At 43.9% G+C, this 27,595-nt stretch overlaps 1 protein-coding gene across 5 annotated transcripts in view; it reads left to right on the top strand.

Moving 5' to 3' along the window:
- Nucleotides 1-27,595, top strand: part of itgb4 (integrin, beta 4) — a 154,546-nt gene that overhangs the window by 55,608 nt on the left and 71,343 nt on the right. For all 5 annotated transcript variants that reach the window (XM_078570843.1, XM_078570845.1, XM_078570842.1 and 2 more), the window contains exons 13-19: nucleotides 11,572-11,789; nucleotides 13,186-13,289; nucleotides 17,687-17,785; nucleotides 19,116-19,239; nucleotides 23,569-23,688; nucleotides 26,159-26,265; nucleotides 26,860-26,911. In XM_078570843.1, the coding sequence (XP_078426969.1) occupies nucleotides 11,572-11,789; nucleotides 13,186-13,289; nucleotides 17,687-17,785; nucleotides 19,116-19,239; nucleotides 23,569-23,688; nucleotides 26,159-26,265; nucleotides 26,860-26,911 (824 nt within the window). The remainder of the gene's footprint in view (nucleotides 1-11,571; nucleotides 11,790-13,185; nucleotides 13,290-17,686; nucleotides 17,786-19,115; nucleotides 19,240-23,568; nucleotides 23,689-26,158; nucleotides 26,266-26,859; nucleotides 26,912-27,595) is intronic.

Raw genomic sequence — 27,595 nt, 5'->3', positions numbered from 1 at the left:
CGTGGTTTCCAGGGGTCTGACTGCCCTGCCCCCACCCACCACCGTATTATTCCGCCCCAGGTATTTGAATCTGGCTCAGATTCATATTGTTGTCAAGCAGAGGGATGGAGTCAGTAGCTAGGGGATGGATTTTGAGCAGGTACCAAAAACAATGGCATCAGTCTTTCCAGTATTTAATTGGAGGCAATTTCTGCTCATTCAGTACTGGATACAGGAAACTGTTTCTTCTGATGGGGGGAATCAAGAACAAGGAGGAATAATCGTAAAATTAGAGCTGGGCCATTCAGGAGCGATGTCAGGAAGCACTTCTTCTCACAAAAGGTAGTGGAAATCTGGAACTCTGTTTTGTGTTTAAAGACAGCAGAGCTTCTCATTATCTGTCAGAATGAGAGGTGTTTATTGAACAGATCTCAAGATAGCAGCCTCCAGAGAGGCTGCCTCATGGCATAGTCATATGACTACAGCAAGCCAGGTATGCAATGCACAACTGACTGCGTTTCAAACCCAAACATCCCCCCTTTCACACCAAAGAAAGACATAAACATCCACCTTTTCAGTTTGAACAAAGATACAAACATCCCCCTTTTCCTAGCGAACAAAAGACATGCTTGCATGCATTATCATGTGTAACTGAGTTACCCAAGTTACCCACTATTCACCCACTGTTCTCATGTATTAACAACAGTTTGTTCTACCAGTCAGTCTCTGCACCTGATTGCATATATAGTCTTTAAATCGTGCAGGTCTCTTAATGGTACACATGTACATTGACATTGGCTGTTCATCTGGATGATGTCTTTCTCCGGGGAGTGTCGTTCTCATGGCACTTTTTGCTGTGGTAACTTGTTGTTCCATTGCGATTGTTGGGGACACATGCACTTTTGGGATTGGTGGTAGTTCTATACTCAGTACAGCTGGTAAGATTCCTTCTTCCTCACCGGCTGAATGCTGTGAAGGAGCATCTTCACACTGTGAAGGAGCAGCTTTGCTAGTTATTTGGAAATACTTGCGTTTATGCCCAGTATATTTGGTCATTCACTTCCAACGGGTACAGTCGAGGTGACAATTTCTCAACACATGTGCCAGGTTTCCACATGGGCTCACTCCTGTTGAGAGCATTGAAGGTTTGTACCTTGACTGGCTCCCCAATGTTCAGCACTGGTAATGCTTTGGCAGTCTTGTCAAACTGAAATTTGGCTTTCTGCAGTTTCACCTTGATCTTTTCACTCATGCCTGTTACTACTTCTGGTTTCAGTAGCTTTTTTGCTATTGGAAGAGTAGTTTGCATGCAGCATGACTGGACTGGACTGCTTTCCATGCCTTCAGTCAGCATGTTTTTCCACACTGAGGATTGAGGACTGCCTTGTCAGTGCTATATTTGCTCAATTTCTTGATGATTCCTTTGGCTATTTTCACTGCCGCCTCAGCCTTTCCATTTGATGGGATAGTGTGGAGATGATGTGTAGTGCTGAATTTCCCAGTCCTTTGCGAATTGGCTGAATTCTTCACTCATGAACTAAGGATCATTGTCACTCATCATATTATCTGGAATGCCATACTGACTGAAGTGTGCTTTCAGGCATTCTACTATTTCTGCTGTTGTCATTGAAGTCAGCTGGTCTACCTCCCAGTAGTCAGAACAGTAGTCTACAGTGACAAGATAATCAGTTCCTGCTACAGTGAAGAGGTGTACTTCCAGCTTCATCCATAGCCTGAATGGGATGCCATGTGTCACCAATGGCTCTCTAGCTTGTTTCACTTGGTACTCGATACAAGCACCGCACTGGCTGACGTGGTCTTTAATTTCATTGCTCATGTTTGACCAGTAGAGCACTTCTCTTCCCTTTTGCAGAGTTGATTCAATTCCTTGATGGCTTGCATGAATGCACTTCAGCATTTCTCCTTTAATCTCCTTAGGGATAATAAGAACATAAGAAATAGGCCCCATTCGGCCCTTCGAGCCTGCTCCGCCATTCAATAAGATCATACCTGGCCTTCTTGTGTTTCGATTTCCACATTCCCATCTAACCCCAATAACCTTTGATTGCCTTGCCTAACAAGAATCTATCTACCTCTGCCTTAAAAATATTCAATGACCCCCCACCCCACCACCTTCTCATGTCCTCTTCACTTATTGTTCTTAAGTTCTTATTTTGTGGTTCATCATTTGTAAGGGCTATATTCTGTAACAACAAGGAGCAGGGATGAATGGCTCTAGAGTAATTGATATTATTTAATATTAAGTATCTTCCAAAAAGTTTAATTTAATTTAAAGGGGTACATCATGGCAGGAGAGCTCAAAGCCATTGTATGCTCCTCCTGCTCTATGTGGGAAGCCGGGAACATTTCCAGTGCCCGGGTCCAGCATGTGTGAGGGAAGTGTCCGCAGCTGCAGGTCCTGAAGGCCCGGGTTTCAGAGCTGGAGCGGCGGCTGGGGACACTGTGGAGCATCCGCAAGGCAGAGAGCATCGTGGATAGCACGTACAGAGAGGTGGTCACGCCACAGGCAGGGAGGGAATGGGTGACCACCAGGCAGAGCAAGAGGACTAGGCAGGCAGTGCAGGAATCTCCTGTGGCTATTCCCCTGCAAAACAGATATACCGCTTTGGATACCGTTGGGGGGAATGGCCTCTCAGGGGAAAGCAGCAACAGCCAAATTCCTTGTACCATGGTTGCTCTGCTGCACAGGGGAGGAGTAAAAAATGTGGGAATGCAATAGTTATAGGGGATTCAATTGTAAGAGGAATAGATAGGCGTTTCTGTGGCCGCAAATGAGACTCCAGGATGGTATGTTGCCTCCCTGATGCTAGGGTCAAGGATGTCTCAGAGCGGCTACAGGACATTCTGAAGGGGGAGGGTGAACAGCCAGTGGTCGTGGTACACATTGGTACAAATAACATAGGTAAAAACAGGGATGAGGTCCTAAAAGCAGAATATAGGGAGTTAGGAAGTAAGTTGAAAAGTAGGACCTCAAAGATAGTAATCTCAGGATTACTACCAGTGCCACGTGCTAGTCAGAGTAGAAATTGCATGATATATTGGATGAATGTGTGGCTGAAGAGATGGTGTGAGGGAGAGGGTTTCAGATTCCTGGGACATTGGGACCGGTTCTGGGGGAGGTGGGACCAGTACAAACTGGACGGGTCTGATGTCCGAGGGGGAATATTTGCTAGAGTGGTTGGGGAGGGTTTAAAATAAAATGGCAGGGGGATGGGAACCTATGCAAGGAGTCAGAGGAGGGGGAATCAAGGACAAGAACAAAAGACAGAAAGGGGAATAAGAAAAGTGATAGGCAGAGAAATCAAGGGCAAGAATCAAACAGGGCCTCAGTGAAAAATAGTGGGAACGGGACAAGTAATGTTAAAAAGACAAGCCTTAAGGCTTTGTGCCTTAACGCCAGGAGCATTCGCAATAAAGCGGATGAATTAACCGCGCAAATAGATGTAAGCAGGTATGATATAGTCGGGATTACAGAGACATGGCTGCAGGGTGACCAAGGATGGGAACTGAACATCCAGGGGTATTCAGTATTTAGGAAGGACAAACAAAAAGGAAAAAGAGGAAATGGTTAAAGAGGAAATTAGCGCAATAGTGAGGAAAGATATTAGCTCCGACGATGTGGAATCTGTATGGGTAAAGCTGAGAAACACTAAGGGGCAAAAAACGTTAGTGGGGGTTATATATAGACCCCCAAACTGTAGTGGTGATGTTGGGAGTGGCTTTAAACAGGAAATTAGAGACGCATGCAACAAAGGAACATCTGTAATTATGGGTGACTTTAATCTGCATATAGATTGGGCAAATCAAATTAGTAATAATACCGTGGAGGAGGAATTCCTGGAGTTTATACGGGATGCTTTTCTGGACCAACATGTTGAGGAACCAACTAGAGAACAGGCCATCCTAGACTGGGTATTGTGTAATGAGAAAGGAATAATTGGCAATCTAGTTGTGCGAGGCCCTTGGGGATGAGCAACCATGATAGAATTCTTCATCAAGATGGAGAGTGACGTAGTTGACTCTGAGACTAGGGTCCTGAATCTTAATAACGGAAACCATGACGGTATGAGGCATGAGTTGGCTATGATGGATTGAGAAACGTTACTTAAAGGGATGATGGTGGATAGGCAATGTCAAACATTCAAAGTGTGCATGGATGAACTGCAACAATTGTTTATTCCTGTCTGGCGCAAAAGTAAAACAGGAAAGGTGGCCAAAGCATGGCTTACAAGGGAAATTAGAGATAGTATTAGATCCAAGGAAGAGGCATACAAATTGGCCAGAAAAAACAACAGACCTGAGGATTGGGAGCAATTTAGAATTCAGCAAAGGAGGACCAAGGGATTGATTAAGAAAAGAGTACGAGAGTAAGCTTGCGGGGAACATAAAAACTGACTGTAAAAGTTTCTATAGGTATGTGAAGAGAAAAGGATTGGTGAAGACAAATGTAGATCCCTTACAGTCAGAAACAGGGGAATGTATAATGGGGAACAAAGAAATGACTGACCAACTAAACACATACTTTGGTTCTGTCTTCACAAAGAAAGACACAAATAACATACCAGAAATATTGGGGAACACAGGGTTTAGTGAGAGGGAGGAACTGAAAGAAATCAATATTAGTAGGGAAATGGTGCTGGAGTAATTGATGGGATTGAAGGCCGATAAATCCCCAGGACCTGATAATCTACATCACAGAGTACTTAAGGAAGTGGCCCTAGAAATAGTGGATGCATTGGTGGTCATCTTCTGAGATTCTATAGATTCTGGAACAGTTCCTACAGATTGGAGGGTAGCTAATGTAACCCCACTATATAAAAAAGAAGGTAGAGAGAAAACAGGGAATTATAGACCAGTCAGCCTGACGTCGGTAGTGGGAAAAATTCTAGAGTCCATTATAAAAGATTTAATAGCTGAGCACTTGGAAAACAGTGGCAGAATCGGACAGAGTCAGCATGGATTTCTGAAAAGGAAATCATGCTTGACAAATCTACTGGAATTTTTTGAGGATGTAACTAGTAGAGTTGATGAGAGGGAGCCAGTGGTGAAGAAGGCAAATGGTTTGTTGGCCTTCATAGCGAGAGGATTCGAGTACAGGAGCAGGGATGTCTTGCTGCAATTGTACAGGGCCTTGGTGAGACCACACCTGGAATATTGTGTGCAGTTTTGGTCTCCTTATCTGAGGAAGGATGTACTTACTATCGAGGGAGTGCAGCGAAGGTTTACCCGACTGATTCTTGGGATGGCGGGACTGATATATGAGGAGAGATTGAGTCGGTTAGGATTATATTCGCTGGAGTTCAGAAGAATGAGGGGAATCTCATAGAAACATATAAAATTCTAACAGGACTAGACAGGGTAGATGCAGGAAGGATGTTCCCGATGGTGGGGGAGTCCAGAACCAGGGATCACAGTCTGAGGATATGGGGTAGACCATTTAGGACTGAGATGAGGAGAAATTTCTTCATCCAGAGAGTGGTGAGCCTGTGGAATTCGATACCACAAAAAGTAGTTGAGGCCAAAACATTGTATGTTTTCAAGAAGGAGTTAGATATAGCTCTTGGGATGAAAGGGATCAAAGGATATGGGGAGAAGGCGGGAGCAGGCTATTGAATTGGATGATCAGTCATGGTCATAATGAATGGTGGAGCAGGCTCGAAGGGCCGAATGGCCTACTCCTGCTTCTATTTCTATGTTTCACAACATACTTTCCTACCTATCTTTGTGTCATCTGCAAATTTAGCTACCATGTCTTCACTTCCCTCATCTAAGTCATTGATGTAAATCGTAAAAAGTTGAGGCCCCAGTACAGACCCCTGCGGGACTCCACTTGTCACATCCTGCCAATCAGAAAAAGACCCATTTATGCATACTCTCTGCTTTCTGCCAGCAAGCCAATCATTCTATCCATGCTAATATGTTACTCCCTACACCATGTACTTTTATTTTCCATAATAATCTTCATTGTGGCACCTTATCAAATGCCTTCTGGAAATCCAAGTACAGTATGTCTATAGGTTCCCCTTTATCCACTGCGCATGTTCAAAAAACTCCGATAAATTGGTTAAACATGATTTTTCTTTCACAAAACCATGCTGACACTTCCCGATTGCCTTGAGCTCTTCTAAGTGCCCAGCTATAACCTTCTTAATGATCGATTCTAATAACTCCCCCACAACAGAAGTCAAGCTAACTGGCCTATAGTTTCCTGTTTTCTGCCTCCCTCCCTTCTTGAATAGAGGGGTTATATTTGCAATTTTCCAATCTGTTGGAACCTTTCCAGAACCTAGCAAATTTTGGAAAATTAACACCAGCGCATCGACTACCTCATTAGCCACCTCTTTTAAGACCCAAGGATGTAGTCCATCAGGACCTGGAGACTTGCCAACCCCCAGCTCCAATTTGCTCAGTACCATTTCCCTAGTGATTTCAATTTCACCAAGTTCCTTTCTCCCGTTCACCTCCTGATTTGCAGCTAATACTGGAATGTATTTTGTATCCTCTATAGTGAGCACAGAAACAAAATATTTGTTCATTTCTTCCACCATTTCCTTATTATCTACTATTAACTCCTCACTCTCTAGAGGACCAACACTCACTTTACTTACTCTTCCTTTTAAGTACCCATAGAAACTCTTGCTATCCATTTGTACATTTCTAGCTAGCTTCCTCTCATACTCTAATTTCTTTCTCCTGATTAACCTTTTAGCCATTCTCTGCCGTTCTTTATATTCTGTCCAATCATCTGTCCTGCCACTCATCTTTGCTTTCCTTAACTTCTTTAGTTAACCACAGATGGTGGGTGCTCTTCTTTATAGTAGGAATGTACTTATTCTGAATACTCTGAAATATCCCCTTAAATGTCTGCCACTGCTTCTCTATTGATCTATCCTCAAGCCTAATTTCCCAGTTCACTTTAGCTAGCTCAGCTTTCATCCCCATATAGTTGCCCTTATTTAAGTTTAAGTGGGTCTTGGACCCACTCTTCCTCCTTTCAAACTGGATGTAAAATTCAATCATATTGTGGTTGCTGCTACCTAGCAGTGCCTTTACTCTGAGGTCATTAATTAATCCTGTCACATTACACAATACCAAGTCTAATATAACCTGCTCTCTGGTTGGTTCCAGGTCATGCTGCTCTAAGAAACTATCTCAAAAGCATTCTAAGAACTCCTCATCTCGGCCAATCTGATTTTTCCAGTTTATGTGTAGGTTAAAATCACCCATGATTATTGCCGTCCCTTTATCACAAGCACACAATATTTTCTCTTGAATACTTTGTCCTACACTATGGCTACTGTTAGGGGGCCTGTACACCACTCCCACTGATGACTTTTTCCCCCTACTATTCCTGATCTCCACCCAAACCAATTCTACGTCCTAATCTCCTGAACCAAGATCATCTCTAACTATTGCACCAATGCCCTCTTTGATTAAGTGCTACCCCTCCACTTTTACCTAGCTTCCTATTCTTCTTGAATGTCATGTACCCCTCAATATTAAGGACCCAATCTTTGTCATCCTGCAGCCAAGTCTCCGTAATTGCTATCAGATCATATTTATTTACTTCAATGTCAGCCATCAGTTCATTTTCTTTGTTATGAATGCTACATGCATTCAAATAGAGAGCCTTCAGTTTTGTCTTTTTGTTACCTTTGTAACATCTAGTCTTGACTGTTGATGCATTCTTAGATTTTTTCTTCCCTCTGTCCCTCCCTGCCATTCACTGACCCTCATTTCTCATATTACTATTTTGCTCTCTGTCTTGACTCTACACCTTGAAATGCTACCTCTACCCAAGCTTGATCCCTCACCCCTCTTGTTTAGTTTAAAACCCCTCTCTACTTCCCTAATTATGCGATTTGCGAGGACACTCATCCCAGCACGGTTCAGGTGTAAACCGTCCCAACGGTACAGCCCCCACTTTCCCCAGTACTGATGCTTGTGCCTCACAAACCGGAACCCACGTCTCCCACACCAGTCTTTGAGCCATGCATCTGTCTCTCTAATCTTATTTGTCCTATGCCAATTTGCATGTGGCTCAGGTAATAATCCAGAGATTATTACCTTTGAGGTTCTGCTTCTTAATTTGGTACCTAGCTCCATCAACCCAGCCCAGATGCTTTCTTGAGCTGTCAATTCATCTCAGTATGCTCAAATATACTCTTGTGACCACAGGTGTGTTCTTGATGCTCTCAGGCCATACTTTCATCGCTACGCCTTGTAGCGCTTGTAGAGTTGCATTTTGTTGGGTAATTTGCTTGATTTGAGCAAGGCGCTTGTCTGTCAGATTCAATTTCTGTGCTGGGTTGATGACTTCCAGAGCATGTCTAGCTACTGCTTCACGTTGTACCTGGAAGATTTTGCATTCTGTTGTAGCCTACTCAACTTTCCTCACGGGGAGCGCTGCTCTCAACAGCATATCTGTGATGTCCATCTGTTTCCCTTGATTGTATGTCATGTCCAGATGATATCTCTGTAAACGCAGTAACCTTCTTTGCAGATGCTTTGGAGCAGATAGTAATGGTTTGAGAAAGACGCTTTGAAGTTTGAGGCTTGTAGTCAGACTCCACTGTTACCTTGTCTCTCTCAAGCAGGTATTGATAAAAAATGCTCACAGGTAAAAACAATACCAGGCACTCTTTCTCAATCTTTGTGTAGCATTGTTCCATTTGTGTTAATGGCCTGGATGCAAATGCGACCGGTTTCCCTTGCTGCATGAGGATTGCTCCCAGACCTGTCTCACTGGCATCACACTGTAAAGTAACTTCATCATTGATATCATAGCACTTCATCACTGGCGTTGTCGTCACTAGTTGTTTGATTTTAGTGAACACTGCTTCTTGTTCTGTTCCCTAATACCGCTGCACCTCCTTGGCAGTGAGCTTGCATAATGGTTCACACTCTGGTGACAAATTAGGCAAAAAATTTTGCTAAATAGGTTCACGAATCCAACAAATCATTGCATTGCTTCCACGTCTGTCAGTCGCTGCATCGCTGCTACAACTCTCACCTTGTCAGGATCCAGGCGAAAACCTTTTACTGTCAATACATGACCAAATATGTGACTTCAGGCATCTTCAGTTGCAACCTTTACTTGTTCAGCTTCAGGTTCATCTGGCGAGCTCTCTCCAGCAGTCGTTTTAAATTCTGACCACGGTCCGCTATTGCTTCTTCCATTCTGTCTCCACATCCATAGTCTGTAAGGTCATCCACTATGACTTCCACTCTGGGAAGATCACTGAATATCTCACACTGTCTTCATTGATACTCTTCTCGAGCTGTGGAAATGCCAAACAGCATGGACAACCATCTGTATCTCCCGAACAGCATCCAAAATGTCGTTAGAAAGCTGCTGCTTTTATCCAGCTTCACTTGCCAGTGTAGTAAAGATCTTTGCCTTGGCAAGTTGTGGCAAAATTCTTTCAATGTGGTAGTGAGATTTCTTCAGCGCTTTATTTCAATCCTTTGGGTCTAATCATACTCATAGTTTTCCAGGTTGTCTCACTGCTACCATGCTGCTAATCCAGTCTGCAGGAGTTGTCACTTTTTTGATTACTCCCCTCTTTTCCAGCTCTTCTATCTTGTTTTTTAGGCTAGACTTCAGGGCAGCTGGAACTCTTCTTGGCAGATGCTGAATTGGTCTTACACTCTCATCTACTTTGAGATGATATTCTCCTGACATGCCAACCCTGTAAACACATCCTTGTACTCCTCTAGGATCTGTTCTGCCGACAATGGTTTTGTGTGCTGTGACACGTTGCAAACCTCTGTTGGTACCATCAGAGTTACCAGTCCAAGCTTTCCACTTGCTTCAGCTGAAATGAGTGGCCATTGTGTCCCATCTATGATCTGGAACTCTAGATCTTCCTTCTTTCCATTCCATTAGGGCCTCAGATTATTTTGTCCTCTCAGTATGAGTATTATGCCATCATATTGACTTAGCCTTACTTTTAAGGGGTTCATTTTTGGATCGCCATGTTGAGCCACTTTGCACAGGCCTGTGAAGGTCATGATGTTGCATAATGCACCAGCGTCTATCTGACACTTCATATTCACTTGATGCTCTTCTTCTGCAGTCTTCATTCTAACAGACACAAACCACTTATCACCTATAGACTTGATGGAACCAACCTGTGGGATCGTGTACAGCTCTTCATCAGACTCCTCTGTTGATTTCGCTCCCATGGCCATCTGTATAGGCTTGTTTTGCTTCTTCCTAGGCAAACACTTGTGTGTGAAATGATTTGGTTTCTTGCAGTTAAACCACTGTTTTTTCCACCCTGGACAATCCCTCTTTTCCTTAGTATGATGCCGACCACAGTATTTGCATCCTGCCCTTTGTCCGCAATTGTTCTGCTCTTCCAGCCTGGAATGTCTCTTAACTTAATGTATCTCCTGATCTGCTCTGCCATACATGTGCTCTAGCTGGTGTTTCACAATTTCCGTATTTCTGTTTCTGCACACATCTATCGCTTTCTTGAGCATCAGTTTCTCATATTTCAGTAGACTTTCTCTCACCGAGGGGGTCTCATATGCCTAAGAATATTCGATCTTTAATCAGATCGTCTTTTTGCATGATTCTGCAAGCTGTGTTACTGCAGTCATACACTGTTCAATGGTCTCATTTTCGCCTCATGCTCTAGTGTTGAAGACATGGCATTCATACATAATGTTCACTTGGGGTTCAAAGCATTCATTCAAGGCTTTCACAATTTCTGTTTTACGTTTTCTTTGTTCGTCGGATAGATTTAAGGTGTTATACAATTTCTCGCATTCCTTCCCCAGCAGTGTTAGGAATGTGGCTACTCTTATCGGGGGTTGTGGCTTGTTAATTAAGTCTGTTGCTAGTTTGTAGTTTTGCCACTGCAAGTGGAAAAACTGCCAATTCTGCCATGTATCGATTTTCAATTTGACAGGAGCTGGGAGGGGGAAATTTACAGCAGCCATGTTCACTCACTCAGTATCCTACTGGCAGCCTTTGGTTTGTTTGCTTTTCCTTGTCCTTTTTGTTAGCAGCTTTTAGCAGATTTGAACATTTGTGTGCGCCTGGGTTCTGTGTCTTCTCTGCAGAATTTCCAGGCTTTTAAATCTCTATTTTAGCTTCACTTCCTGACACCATGTTTCATGTTTAAAGACTGCAGAGCTTCTCAGTGTCTTCTTATTGAGAGGTCTTTATTGATGTCAAGGTGGCAGCCTCCAGAGAGACTGACTCATGGCATAGCCACATGACTATGGCGAGCAAGGTGTGCCAGGTAGAACTTATTGCATTTCAAACCCAAACATTCTCCCTCACCAAGCTGTCGAGGTTGGAGGTCAATTGGAGCTTTCAAGGCTGAGACATAGATTTTTGTTACGTACTTATATTTATTTAGGGATATGGAATCAAGTTGAGATACAAATTGTGAATAGTAGAACAGACTGAGGAGACTAAATGGCCTCCTCTTTCTAATCTCATTTAAGAGTCAGAAAAAATAGCCTTTTTCTTTCCTTTTTTAAAACAAAACATGACAGCTGACGCGTGAGGGCTGTTATTTTACTGATGTTAACATTCTACCTTTCCTTCTTCAGGCGGGGAGAACAATGTGACTGTAACTCAAATTCTCAGGGAGATGTTGCAGCCTGCAAGAATCCCAAAGATACCTCCCAGATTTGCTCCGGTCGCGGCGATTGTTACTGTGGTGTTTGTCACTGTGTTCCATCAGAGCGCCATCTGGAAAGATTTGAGGGAGACTATTGTGAATATAGCAACCTGCTTTGCCCACGATTTGCTGGCTTTATGTGTAATGGTGAGTGACACTGTGGCCCTTGCTGTAAAGAGTAGGGGTGGCAGTATAAAAATGAGGCCACAAAGCATATTTTTCCATGGAATCAAGAAAAAAGATCACTAGGATTTATATAATCACTATCTCACATCTTTGAAATGATCCAAAGCTCTTTCCGACCAACAGGCATCTTTTAAAGGAGGCTCGTGTTGTCTTGCAAATTAAATGTGGCAGCCATTTTGTGCACAGCAGGATCTCACAAAGAGCAAAAAATGAGCAAATCTGTTTTTTCCGCAGTTGTTATTTGAGGGATAAATGTTGGCCAGGACACTGGGGAGAACACACTCTCTGTCTTCCAATAGTCAGACAGAGGGAAAGCGGTTTAACTTCTCATCTGAAAAATTGAGCCTCTGACAATGCAGCACTCTCTCAGTATTGCTTTGGGAATGACAAGCTTAAATTGTGTGCTCCCATCTCTGGAGTTGTGCTTGGACCCATGATGTTTGGACTAGGAAATGCTCAGTGTATGAAATTCTGACCAGTGGGAAAAATAAATCACAGAATATCAAGGTTTGATGGAGCTTGAAACACCAGGAGGTGCAAGCTTCAATTCTCAGTCTGTTCTGTCAGGTTGCCATTCCATTACCACAATTGGTTTCAGCACCTAGGGATGGCGATGAAGATAGTTGTGCAGGTTGGTCACTCCTGATGGGATTGACAGCTGGCCATGGTCATTGCACAACTGTCGGTGATTTATGGGGCAGCCTCTCAACTTGTGAAAGCACCTTCAAGGAAGGTGAGCCAAGAGCTGTGGATGGGGCTGGTGGTGAATATTGTAATATTGAGCTTAATGACCTAAAATTCCTTAAAAAAGGAAGGTGAAGAATTCCTGGGATCCTGTTCAGATTCAGGGATAAAAACCTCTGCGGCTGTGAGGACATTGCAGGGGTGAACTTCCTAAGGATTTCTCCCCCTCTGCTACTTTAAGCCCAAGCCTCATTAAAGGTAGGCTGGTGTGACCACGGCTACCAATGTATGATGATGGAAATACCCAACATAGTGATCAGCATTTGAAAGAATAAAGATGGGGTCAATATTTGGAGATCCATTGCCAGAACTTTGAGCTAAACCTGCCTTTTCCCTTTCAGATGCTGACAAAGGATCTGTGCTTCCAGCAATGTCTGTGTTTATTTGGTCAAAACTACAAATGGATTCAATTTGCATTGATCAATGGGGTTGCTAGAAATGAGTTGCACCGACTAATAGGGTTGGCAGTATGAATTGCACTGACCAATGGGATTGGCAGTATGAACTATACTGATTTGATGGGCTCTCTTTCACTGCGGTTTGGTGAATTGACCTTGGTGCCCAGAGTTTAAACTTTGTGTTTGATTCAGTTTCTGTTATGGTTTTTCCACAGATCATGGTGAATGTTTTAAGGAAAAGTGCGTATGTGGAGAGGGATGGGAAGGTGACACATGTGAATGCCCTAAAAGCAATGCCACATGCATTGACGCCAATGGGGTAAGACTGGAATTACATTACAGCACCACAGACACATTTAGGCAGTAGTTGGACACGGGTGATGGTGACTACAAACGCCTGGGTTTCTTTTGAAAAGAGCGTGTAAACTGGAATACTAACTAACCATTGTTTGTGCTATTGTCAAAAATGTACACGCTGTCATTTTTCAGATCAAATTTAATCCATGGATCTGGTGTGTGATTTTCATCAAATGATACTCAGGCTTAAATGGTTAATTATGAAGAATTGATAAGGTAGATTGAGAGAAAATATTTCCCTTGGTGAGAGCGTCCAGGACAAGGGGGTATAACCTAATGAGCTACGGTCACTCAGGGGTGAAAGGAACTATCTCCACCAACAAGCTCGATGTTGGGGTCAACTGAAATTTTAAAAACAGAGGTCAATTGATTTTTGTTGGATAAGGATATCAACAGATATGAAGCAAAGGTGGGTAGAAGGAGTTGAGATACAAAGCAACCATGGTGAAGTAGACTCAAAGGACTACACAGTAAATGGCAGAACCCTTAAGTGCATCAATGGGCAGAGGGATCTGGGTGTACAGGTCCACAGGTCACTGAAAGTGGCAACACAGGTGGATAAGGTAGTCAGGAAGGCATATGGCATGCTTGCCTTCATTGGCAGGGGTATTGAGTATAAAAGTTGGGAAGTCATGCTGCAGCTGTATAGAACCTTGGTTAGGCCACACTTGGAATATTGCGTGCAATTCTGGTCACCACATTACCAGAAGGATATGGAGGCATTGGAGAGGGTGCAGAGGAGGTTTACCAGGATGCTGCTTGGTCTGGAGGTTATTAGCTATGAGGAGAGGATGGAGAAACTCGGATTGTTCTCACTAAAGTGATGGAGATTGAGGGGCGACTTGATAGAAGTTTACAAAATTATGAGTGGCATGGACAGAGTAGATAGTCAGAAGCTTTTTCCCAGGGTGGAAGAGTCAATTACTAGGGGACATAGATTTAAGGTAAGAGGAGAAAACTATAGAGGAGATGTGCGGGGCAAGTTTTTTACGCAGAGGGTAGTGAGTGTCTGGAATTCGCTGCCAGAGGAGGTGGTGGAAGCAGGTATGATAGTGATGTTTAAGAGGCAGCTTGACAAATACATGAATAGGATGGGAATAGAGGGATACGGACCCCGGAAGTGCAAAATGTTTTAGTTGATGGGCAATATGATCGGCGCAGGCTTGGAGGGCCGAAGGGCCTGTTCCTGTGCTGTACTTTTCTTTGTTCTTTGTTCTTTGACTGAATGGCCTACTCCTGTTCCAATGTGTGGTCCCAGTTTCAATTTAGCCCAGAAAACCCTCAGAAGTTAATAAGAGGGAGGAATTTATAGAAATGGCATTGTGTGCTAAAATATCCATAAAATATCCAATTTGTCACATTGTAGAATGTTACACTTGGGGATATCCATACAGATCAGGAATGTTACCCTGGTTTCTGGCTGGAATCGACCTGGGAGGTGATAGTTTGTGTTAGAGCTCCCTCTGCTGTCACACAAAAAATTGTTAGGCCATCAAAATTCCTCAGTGTTCTGCCAGGACTTTCTCTTGGGGCAGAATTTTGCCCTCCTCGGGCGAGCGCGGCGGGTGGGCCTGGGAGTGGTTGCAGAGCCAACCGCAGCCTGCGATGGGGCCCTCACCACAATTTCACGCTGACTGGCCAATTAAAGGCCACCCAGCGCGAAACATGCACTGCAGCCCTCAGTGCTGCCGGGGTGCGGGGTGGGAGGAGCGCGAGTGCTGAAGTACGCGGGTGCGCGCAGTAAAAACTCCCTGCCTCGGAGCTGAAGATTTTTAACAATAAAAATAAAGGTATATAAAATAATGAAAACATGTCCCCTCATGTGACTCTATCACATGATCAGGGACATGTTAAATAGGAGCATAAATGGGTTTTTTTTTAATCGCAAAAATGCAAAGGCCACTTGGCCTTTTCGCCTGCCCGCCAACCGAACAGTTGGACGGGCAGCAAAAAATTCTACTCAATTAATTGATTAAGGGCCTTACTGGCCACTTAATTGTTGGCAGGCGTGCTGCCAACTCCCATGCATGCCGGCCGACCGAAATATTGCATAAACGCGGGATGACGTCAGGGCGCTCGCTCGACATCATTGCGCATCATTTTACACTTGTTCAGGTCGGGCACACGAGAGAAAAATTCTGGCTTAGGAGTTTCCTGATTGCCTTCTTTGGAGGGGAACATTCCTCTCCGCTCACCCACCCAAACAAAACAAATGATGGGCACTGGGAGGAGTTGAGTGCAAGGACTCTCTGTAAGCTAGAGTTTCCAGGTAATAAAAACAGAAAATGCTAGAAAAACTCAGCAGGTCTGACAGCATCTGTGGAGAGAGAAACAGAGTTAATGTTTCGAGTCTTTATGATCCTTCTTCAGAGCTAAAGAGAAGTGGAAATGTGATGAAATTTACACTGTTTAAGGGGGTGGAGCAGGTGAAGCTGGATAGAAGGCCGGCGATAGGTGGAGGTTAAGGATAATTGACAAAGATGTCATGGACGAAAAGACAAAGGGAGTGTAAATGGTAGTGGTAAGGGCTAAAGGAGGTGCTGATGATGGCATAAAGGTAAGAAAGTAGAATTTGCTCTGTGTCCTTCCTCCAAATAAAAGGTGTGGCTATGGGTACCTGCATGGGCCCCAGTTATGCCTGTCTCTTTATGGGGTATGTGGAACATTCCTTGTTCCAGACCAACTCAGGCCCCTCCCACAACTCTTTTTCGATACATTGACAACTGTTTCGGTGCCACTTCATGCTCTTGCCTGGACCTGGAAAAATTGATCTTGCTTCCAATCTCCACCCCTCCATCACCTTCACATGATCCATCTCCGATATTTCCCTTTCCCTCCTTACCTCTCTGCCTCCATTTCTGGTGACAGACTGTCCACCAATATTCATTACAAGCCCACCGACTCCCACAGCTACCTCGACTACAGCTCCTCACACCCCGCTTCCTGTAAGGAGCTCCATCCCATTCTCTCAGTTCCTTCGCCTCCGTCGCATCTGTTCTGATGATGCCACTTCCCAAAACAGCACTTCTGACATGTCTTCCTTCTTCCTTAACCGAGGTTTACCCCCCATGGTGGTTGACAGGGCCCTCAACTGTGTCCGGACCATCTCCCGCGCCTCTCCCCTCACACCTTCCCCTCCCTCCTAGAAACATGATAGGGTCCCCCTTGTCCTCACTTTTCACCCCGCCAGCCTCCACATTCAAAGGATCATCCTCCACCATTTCCGCCAACTCCAGCATGATGCCACCACCAAACACATCTTCCCCTCACCCACCTGTCAGCATTCCATAGGGACCATTCTCTCTGTGACACCCTGGTCCACTCCTTCATCACTCCCTACTCCCCATCCCCTTCCCACAGCACCTTTCCATGCAATTGCAGAAGGTGCAACACCTGCCCCTTTACCTCCTCTCTCCTCACCGTCCAAGGGCCCAAACACTCCTTCCAGGTGAAGCAGCATTTCACTTGCACCTCCTTCAATTTGGTTTACTGCATTCACTGCTCCCAATGCTGTCGCCTCTACATTGGAGAGATGTAGGCTGGGTGACCACTTTGCGGAACAACTTTGGTCTGTCCACAAGCATGACCCAGACCTTCCTGTCACTTGCCATTTCAACACACCATCCTACTCTCATGCCCACATGTCCGTCCTTGGCCTGCTGCATTGTTCCAGTGAAGCCCAACACAAACTGGACGAACAGCACCTCATCTTCCGATTAGGCACTTTACAGCCTGCTGGACTTAACATTGAGTTCAACAACTTCAGATCATGAACTATCTCCTCTATATTCACCCCTTTTTAACCCCCTTTTTTTTTAAAATTTATTTTTTATCCACATATTTTCATTTTTATTCATTGTTTTATCCCTTTTTCATCCTTTTTCCCCAACCACTGCCTCATCCCACCCCCAAAAATGCCACCTGTTACTTGTTCCATGATGTTCTTTCACAGAGTGCTCACTCTTGTTCTGCTATTAACACATTCTGCATTCTTACCTTTGTGCCACTATCAGCACCTCCTTTAACCCTTACCCTGCCATTAACACTCCCTTTGTCTTTTTGTCCATGACATCTTTATCAATTTCTCCTTAGCCCCCACCTATCGCTGGCCGCCTATCCAGCTTCACCTGCTCCACCCCCTCAAACAGGATAAATTTAATCACATTTCTATCTCTCTTTAGCTCTGAAGAAGGGTCATACAGACTCGAAACATTAACTTTGCTTCTTTCTCCACAGATGCTGTCAGACCTGCTGAGTTTTTCCAGCATTTTCTGTTTTTATTTCAGATTTCCAGCATCCACAGTATTTTGTTTTTGTCTTAGAGTTTCCAGGTATTCACCTGTATTTTCCCGATTTCAGGTACTCTGTCATGGTAAAGGTAGCTGCGTATGTGGAAGATGTATGTGTGACCCAACTGATGCGAGTGTTGATTCAGTCTGTGGCCCCCTCAAATATTCAGTAAGTGAAGATACTTAACGGTATAAATATTTATACCATTTCTTTCATGATTTCAAGACATCCCAAAGTGCTTGACAGCCAATAATTTCTTTTGAAGTGTAGTCACTGTTGTAATGTCAGAACCACGGCAGACAATTTACACACAGCAAGCTCCCACAAACAGCAATGTGATAATGACCAGGTTATTTGTTTTGTGATAGTGGTTGAGTCCAGCATGTCAGGAGGACTCCCTGCTCTTCTTTGAATAGTGTCATGGGATATTTTGCATTCAGCTGAGAAGGCAATAGGTTTAAGATCTTATCTGAAAGACAGCACCTCCAACAGTGCAGCCCTCCCTCAGCACTGCAATGGAGTATCAGCCTGGATTTTGGACTCAAGTTTCTGGAGTGGGGCTTGAACCCCTGGTTGATATTGGAAAGTATAATCACTGAGCCATGGCTAATGCACATCCCTGTCACTTTTTCATTATCATTCTTCAATTCACTCAGTTAGTAAGCTACCCTTCCATGTCCATTCCTATACATTGCATTATGTTAGTTATCTGGTTTTAAGGAGTGAAAATGATGAAAATATGGGGTCGACTATAGGTGAATAGCAGGTTACTTTTGTAGACATGATAGTTCGAGGAGTGAAACCCCAGTGATAATAGGTGATGATTTTAAGTTGTCTGCCGGTGCTGAATTTTCATTAGATTTCTCCCTGTATTATGAATATACTGTAAGCCTGGTCTGGTTTCCTGGATAACGGGGACATTATTTGTGCATGGCAGGCTTCCAGTGGGAAGCAGGTCCTCAAGTGAAAGCTCACCAACAGACAACAGGAAGAGAAAATCCAATGTTGTCCTTAGAAAACCAATGTTGTTTCAGAATCCTGGGCAGGGGAGGCTCAAAATTTCCTTGAGGTCTGGAGGAGAATTCAGGTCCTTCTTGGCCCATGAGGAAACCTTTAAATGATTTTTCAAGCCCTAACCCTACCTGTCATCAGGTTTCAAGCACCAGATATAACACCCTGAGTGAAAATTACTTCAGGGTTCGAATGATGGTATCAGACACCTGACTTTTGCATTTTTATGAGTCCCTCGTCTTCCTCCAATGAGTTACAATGGCAGCAGGCAGGAGCGTATGGGGAACAAAGAGGTATGGATGTTGTTCCTGATTTAAACCCTCCCCTGCATCCCACTGCCCGCTCCCTTCTCATTATGGATTGGGAGTTAAAATTAGGGTTCCAGGCTTCATGAATTTTCCACCCAGCAACTTCCCAGAGATTCCGAAACAGGTTTATGTCCCTCTCTAATAGAGGCTGTTCCTTTCTCCTTCTCTGTCTCTTGCAGCTAGGGCTTTGTGAGGACGTTCGCACCTGTGTCCAATGCAAAGCCTGGAATACTGGGGACAAGAAGGGAAAGCGCTGCGAAAAGTGCACTCACGAGTTCAAGTTTGTGGATGAACTGAAACCAGGTCAGTTAAAGCAACACTGAAATATTGGAAAAGGACCCAGAATCACAGAGCCTTTACAGTGCAGAAGGAGGCCACTGAGTCTGCACTGACTCTCTGAAAGAGCATTTTACCTGGTCCCATTCCTCTGCCTTATCCCTGTAACCTTGCACATTCTTTCATTTCAAATAGCATTCCAATTTCCTTTTGAATACCTCGATCGAACCTACCTCCACCACGCTCTCAGGAAGTTTGTTCCAGACTCCAACAGCCCTCTGTGTGAAAAAATTTTTCCTCGCATCATTTTTACTCCTTTTGTAAATTATTTTGAATCTATGTCCTCTAGTTCTTGATGCTTTCTTGAGTGGGAACGGTTTCTCACTATTTACCCTGTCCATTCTCCTTAGGATCTTGACTATCTCTATCAAGTCTCCTCTCAGCCTTCTTTTCTCCAAGGAAAACAGTCCTAACCTCTCCAATCTATCCTCATAGCAACAGTTCTTTATCCCTGGAATCATTCCTGTAAAGCTCCTCTGTACTCTCTCCAATGCCTTCACATCCTTCCTCAAGTATGGCACCCAGAACTGGATGCAGTACTCCAAATGAAGCCTAACTAGTGTCTTATACAAGTTCAACATGACCTCCTTACTCTTGTACTCAATGTCCCTAGTAATAAAGCCTAAGATACTATATGCTTTATTAACTGCTCTCTCAACATGCCCTGCCATCTTCAATGACTTATGTGCATATACACCAAGGTCCCTCTGTTCCTGCACCTCCTTTAAAGTCTCTCCATTTATTTTATACTCTCTCTTTATATTCGTCCTGCCAGAATGGATCACCTCACACCTCTTTGCATTGAACTTCATCTGCCTCTTGTCTGCCCAATCCACCAACATGTCTATGTCCTTTGGAAGTTCAAGATTATCCTCATCACAGTTGACAATGTTTCCAATCTTCATATCATCTGCACTTTTTGAAATCATGCCCTGCACACCACAGTCTAGGTCATTAAGATATATCAGGAAGAGCAAAGGTCCCCAGGGGAACTCCACTACAAACCTTCCTCCAAATTGAAAAACAACCATTTATCACTGTTCTCTGTTTCCTGTCACTCAGCCAATTTCTTATCCAAGTGCCTACTTTCCCTTTTACTCCATGAGCTAGAATTTTGCTCACAAGTCTGTTGTGTGGCACTGTATCAAATATCATGAAAATCCATATACACCACATCAACAGCATTGCCCTTATCAACCTTCTCTGTTACCTCCTCAAAACACTCCAGCAAGTTAGTTAAACATGATTTTCCCTCAATTAATCCATTCTGGCTTTCCTTAATTATCCTGCACTTGTCTAAGTGACTACTGATTTTGTCCCGAACTATGGTTTCCATAAGTTTCCCTACCACTGAAGTCAAACTGACTGGTCTGTAGTTGCCGGCTTTATCCTTGCACCCCTTTTTGAACAAGGATGCAACATTCACAATTTTCCAGTCCTCTGGCATCTCTCGTGTCGAAGGAAGACTGGAAGATTATCACTAGTGCCCCTGCAATTTCCAATCTCACTTCCCTCAGTATCTTCGGATGCATCTCAGCCGGTCCTGGTACCTTATCAGTTTTAAGTAAAGATGGCCTTTCTAACACCTCCTCCTTCTCAATTGTAAATTCTTCTAGTGTACCAGTTACCTCCTCTCTCACCTCGGCCTGGGCAGCATCCACTTCCTTTGTAAAGACAGATGCAAAGTGCTTGTTTAATATCTCCACTACTTCTCCTGCCTCCATGTGCAAGTCCACTTTTTATCCCTAATCAGCCCTACTCTTTCTTTTACCACCCTTTTATTATTTATATGCTATAGGAGACCTTGAGTTGCTGCCATTCTCTTTTCATGCTCTCGCCTTGCTTTTCTTATTCACTTTTGCACTTCCCCTCTGGTCCTTCTATATTCAGCCTGATACTCCATTGTATTTTTTACCTGACATCTGTTGTCCACAAACACTTTTTCCTTTTCATCTTCACCCCTATCTCTCTTGTCATCCAGGGCGCTCTGGATTTATTTGTCCTACCTTTCCACATCAAGGGAATATACCTTGACACTGCCTACAATACTTTTTCTTTGAAGGTGGCCCATTGTTCAGCCACCGTCTTTTCTGTCAACATTTGATTCCAACTCACTCAACTCAGATGCATTCTCATCCCACCAAAGTTGGCTTTCCCCCAATTAATTATCCCTGCTCTGGATTGCTCCTTGTATCTTTCTATGGCCAACCTAAACCTTATGATACAATGGGCACTGCCCCCTAAATGCTCTCCCACTTATATTTGATCCACTTAGGCCAACTAATTCCCCAGAGCCAGGTTGGGCAGTGCCTACCCACTCACTGGACCAGAAACATACTGCTGCAGAAAATTATCTTGAACACATTCCAGGAACTCTCACTCCTCTTGCCCCTTTGCACTATTCCTATCCCAGTCTATATTTGGATAATTGAAGTCCCCCATTATAGGTACTCTATAATTCTTGCACTTCTCTGTAATTTCTTTGCAAATTTTTTTCTCTGCCACTAGTTGGCGGTCTATATACTACGTTGGTCAATGTTATTACACCCTTTTCATTCCTTACCTCTAGCCAGAGAGATTCCATCCTTGACCCCTCTGGAACATCCTCTCTCTGCAGTATGTAATGCCATCCTTAATCAATACCGACACTGCACTCCCCCCAACCCCCCACACCCCTTTTCTTCCTTTCCTGTCTCTCCGAAACACCTTGTACCCAGGAATATTTAACACCCAGTCCTGTCCTTCTTTGAACCAGGTCTCTGTTATAGCAATAATATCATAATTCCTAGATAAAAGCAAAATACTGCGCATGCTGGAAACCTGAAACAAAAACAAAAATTGCAGGAAAAACTCAGCAGGTCTGACAGCATCTGTGGAGAGGAAGACAGAGTTAACGTTTCAAGTCCATATGACTCTTCATCTGATGAAGAGTCATACGGACTCAAAACGTTAACTCTGTCTTTCTCTCCACAGATGCTGTCAGGCCTATTGAATTTTTCCTGCAATTTTTATTTTGTTTAATATCATAATTCCATTTGTCAACCTGTGCCTGTAGTTCACCAATCTTAATAATCACACTTCGTGCATTCACATACAGTGCTGCACATTAACCCTGATTTAGGCTTTTGTACTTTTCCCCTTACTCTGACCCCATCTAATAGCATACTATTGCCTACTCTAATTCTGTCAAACTCTCCAAGTATTCTATTTAGCTTGATACTACTCTGGTATATCGTCCTTGTCAGTTTATATTTCTATACTTCCCACTGCCAGTTTCTCTCCTCTCCACTCTGAATTTCTTCTCAGGTTCCCACCCTTCCGCCAATCTAGTTTAAACCCTCCCTGTCAGAACTAGCAAACCTCCTTGCGAGGACATTAGTCCTAATCCTGTTAAGGTGTAACCTGTCCATCTTGTACAGGTCCCACTTGCACTAGAACCGGTCCCAATGTCTCAGAAATCTAATGCCCTCCCTCCTACTCCATTTCTCCAGCCACGTGTTGAACTGTTTAGTCTTCCTATCCTTATGCTCACTAGCACATGGCACAGGGAGTAATCCTGAGATTACTATTCTTGGGGGCCTGCTTTTTAGTTCCCTTCCACTCTCTAAAATCTGCTTTCAGGACTTCTTCCCTTTTCCTACCTATGTCATTGGTCCCAGTGTGGACCACGACCTCTGGCTGTTCACCCTCCCCAAAATTTACGGTCCCACTCTTCTCTAGAAATTGTCTTTTGAACCCATCTGTACTATCCACTTAGACGGCCTTCCTGTATTCTGTTTCATGATCACCCTTAACTTGAGGAAGTTCTCTCAAATTTCCTTTCTACACATTTTTTAAACTTGTGCTCTTTGGATTTAGAGTTGTCCTCACAGTGGATGATATTCCCCAATCAGTTTTGCCATTTCCCTTTTTAATCTTCAATTTGACTACATCCTAAAGTACTTCACATACACTGTGAACTGTGCTCAATGTTGTCATGTGGGAAAAGGATGCAACCACATTTACACACAGCACAATCCCACAAACACCAAGTGAGATGACTGACTAATGACTCTGCATTTACAGGGATGAATGCTGCCAAGGCAGTGAAGGAACCTCTTCTTCCCATATTACCGTGGAATCTTTAACATCCACCTTAGAGGGCGGATGGAGCTTTGGTTTAATGTCTCATCCGGCACGGCTTAGATTGTAGACTCAAGTCTCTGGAATGGGGTTTGAATCCACAAACTGCCAAGCGCAAGTCCTGCCACGTGAGGCACCCTGACACTTAAAAAGAGCCTTATTTTGTCGCTACAGGAGAGGAGGTGTTGGAACATTGTGAATTCCGTGATGAGGAAGATGACTGCACATTTTATTACACACTGGAAAAGCACCCAAGTGGCAACAATACTTATGTAGAGGTGCTAAAAAAGAAAGGTACGTAGGAACTAAAATTGGAATTTTGACATTTGGTTATTGACTTAATGCCTCTATAAATTGAGAATAAAGGGCAAAAGTAGCTGAGTAGTTGGACACATGATGTGTGGTGAGTGTTTCGGTTTGGAATCAATGGTTTCCAAAGTTCTTCACCACTTCCTCACCTCATGTCTGGGTCTGTTGTAGACTCATTGATAGAGATCAATTGCTCTGATTAGTCAACATCTCCATTATCATTGTATCATGTGACTACCAGGCTGGTAAAGGCGAAGTAGATGGACCTTGATCTATTCTTGTCTAACAATTCCTACTTTCTGATGAAAAGATGCAGGAAGAAGAACAGGTCATTTTTCATCAAATCATCAAGGTTTGTGGCAAAGGAAACAATTTGGCCCATCATGTCTGTGCTAGTACTCTGAAAGATTCATCCAGTCCCATCCCATCACAACCCCAGTCCCATCCAGTCCCATCCCAGGCCCCAGTCCCATCCCACCATAACCCCACTCCATTCTCGACAAATTCCATTCTCACTCTAGAAACCTCTCCAATTAACCCCTGTATACACTGCTCCATCCTCCGTGTCTTTCATTTGTAACTCAGTTCCTCATTGGGTGAAAGAATTCTCCCAATTTCCCTTCTTACTGTCAATGTCCTCATTTTAGTTTGCACTCCCTGGGATTTGAGCCTTCCACCAGAGGGGATGTTCTGTCCAATTCCTTTCATGATCAGAATACCTTCAACAGGATTCCTCTCAAACGATGTTTTTCTGAAGGAAATAAGAGTGAAACTTTTGCAAGAATTGGTGGTAGGCATTACCAGCCAACTCGTTCTTGGAGATTTAGTTTCTTTTCATTCATGGGATGTGGGCATCGCTGGCTAGGCCAGCATTTATTGCCCATCGCTAATTGCCCTTGAGAAGGCAGTGGCGAGCTGCCTTCTTGAACCGCTGCAGTCCATGTGGTGTAGGTACACACACAGTGCTGTTAGGAAGGGAGTTCCAGGATTTTGACTCAGCGGCGGTGAAGGAACGGTGATATATTTCCAAGTCAGGATGGTGAGTGGCTTAGAGGGGAACTTCCAATTGGTGGTGTTTCCATGTGTCTGCTGCCCTTGTCCTTCTAGATGGTAGTGGCCATGGTTTTGGAAGCTGCTGTCTAAGGAGCCTTAGTGAGTTCCTGTGGTGCATCTTGTAGATAGTACACACTGCTGCCACTGTGTGTTGGTGGTGGAGGGAGTGAATGTTTGTGGATGTGGTGCCAATCAAGCGGGCTGCTTTGTCCTAGGTGGTGTCAAGCTTCTTGAGTGTTGTTGGAGCTGCATTCATCCAGGCAAGTGGAGAATATTCCATCACACTCCTGACTTGTGCCTTGTAGATGGTGGACAGGCTTTGGGGAGTCAGGAGGTGAGTTACTCACCCTAGCCTCTGACATGCTCTTGTAGCCACAGTATTTACATGGCTAGTCCAGTTCATTTTCTGGTCAATGGTAACCCCCAGGATGTTGATGGTGGAGGATTCAGCGATGGTAATGTCAACAGCAGATGGTTAGATTCTCTCTTGTTTGAAATGGTCATTGCCTGGCACTTGTATGTTACTTGCCACTTGTCAGGCCAGTTGATACATGTGGCAGAGCAATGTGATTTCAAAAATCTCAACAATAATTCTAGCAAATCAATTGATGAGGGTATGAACTCTGTGCCATTCCTGATACTGACCAAATGACCGTGTGGGGCAGGGTGGGCGGACTAATTTCAGAGACTGCCCCCTCATCTGCTTTGTAAATGTTTCTTCCCCATCTTCTGAAGGCACTGATTTTACAGGGTAGGTATGATTCCACAGCCAACAGTGGCCTTCTGATAGCTAATCTTCAGGGCAATGAGTGTCAGAAGGCTGATCAACCATGGTTGGGGGCATCACAACCTAGAACTGTCCTCATCTGATATACTCTTTGCAATAAGTGGTTCGTCTGGCTAGGAGCATATAGAGCCTCAGTTGATTTCCTCCACTTTTCCCCAGGGTGTGTGTGTGTGTGTGAGAGAGAGAGAGTTTTTGATGCATATTTAGGCTAGTATTGATACATCACCCTACCTAGTCTGTTATTTTTTGATTCATTCATGGGATGTGAGCATCTCTGGCAAAGCCAGCATTTGTTATCCATCCCTAACTACCCTTGAGAAGGCGGTGGTGAGCCACCTTCTTGAACTGCTGTAGCCCATCAGGTGTAGGTATCCTAACAGTGCTTTTAGGGAGGGAGTTCCAGGATTTTGACCCAGGAACAGTGAAGGAACGGAGATATAGTCCCAAGTCAGGATGGTGTGTGTCTTGGAGGGGAACTTGAAGATGATGATGTTCCTGTGCATCTGCTGCCCTTGTCCTTCTAGCTGTTGAAGGCCGCAGGTTTAGGAAGTGCTGTCAGGGGAGTAGATTATCCCTAATGTCTGGTTTGATGATTTTATTCTCCTCCTCCTCTAGATTGTCCCCCAGGAGGCTTCCTCTGGCTCATTCCACTTATCATATTCCTGATGCTGTTGCTGGGTCTGCTGTTGTTGCTCTGCTGGAAATACTGTGCCTGCTTTCGGGTGAGTGATCATCTCCCAATGGGACTATTGTACAGAGAGGAGAAGACTGAGCCTTTGGGTATAAACTGCACCAATCTGGCTTGTTATGGGCCAGCTACCACTGGTTATTTGAATGAAATTTTGAGAGCCTCAGCATAGGTGCCACATATTTTGATACATGCTGTATCTGGTTGACTGCAGTCTCAGAAGAATTGACTCTCATTTGGGATTGCAACAGACTAGGTAGAATTGGGACAAACCATCTTGAGGAAATGAGTTGCTGAATGGCCTTGATCATGAATTGTCACATTGGGGGTTGGGAGTTAGAATTAGGTTTGGACCTCGGATCAAGTTGAGATGGTTAAGAAAGCTCAGGTTTGGAGATAGGGCTTCAGAATTGGGGATTGGGTATCAGATGGAGTTGGTTTCTATCCCAGAGATCAGGTTGGGATTGTTCCAGACTGGACTTTGTATTCGTTTCAATCCTGTTCTGTTTGTTAAATTCATGACATAGGTTGCTTTCTTTTCTTATTGTTACCAAGTTAAAAGTGTTGTGAACAAGAGTCTGATTTATTAAAGCCTGGTGTGACTAATGTTGACTCTCTGTCTTCACAGGCTTGCTGTGCAAGGCTGCCATGCTGTGCGATGCTGCCATGTTGTGCTGCAGGTAATCTCAAGTCTCGTGTAATCACTGTGATGAATTTGATTTCTTAAATCAATCAGGTTGTGAAGAATCTTAGGCCTAGAAATTGGATCAGGCACAAAACTGAAGGTGCTGAAGGGTTCAACATGGTGCATGACATGTATACGTTCATGCCACACTACAACAGACTATATTGGTTAGAGTGGCCTACCACTCTAGTAGAGTATAGCTTTCCCTCTGGAAAAGGTGGATATTCAAACCTGGAGCCAGTTCAGGCCTTGATCCAATATTGGATCGTAATGGACTGCAGTAAGCACCGTGTAAACCAAACTCAGTATGTCATCCACTCAGAATGATCTTTTAGTACGTTTTCATGGATTAATTTAAAGGAGGCCATTCAGCCCCTCAAATTTGTTCCACCATTCAAGTAGATCCTGAGCGATCTGTATTTCAATTCCACTTAACTGCATTTGCTCCTTATCCCTTGAAACCCTTACCCACAAAAATCTATTAGTCTCAACCTTGAAAGCTCCAATTGACCCTTGTAGCCTTTTGGGAGGAGATAGCTCCAGATTTCCACTACCCCTTTTGTGAAGAAATGCTTCTTGACAGCATTCCTGAACAGCTTGGCTCAGATTTTTAGTTTATTTCCCCTTGTCCTTTAATTCTCTATTAAATGAAATTGTTTCTCTGTAGCTCATGGGCGTG

Source organism: Cetorhinus maximus, chromosome 24, assembly GCF_964194155.1.
Source record: "Cetorhinus maximus chromosome 24, sCetMax3.hap1.1, whole genome shotgun sequence".
NCBI lineage: Eukaryota > Metazoa > Chordata > Chondrichthyes > Lamniformes > Cetorhinidae > Cetorhinus > Cetorhinus maximus.
This window is presented reverse-complemented; position numbering and strand designations above follow the sequence as displayed.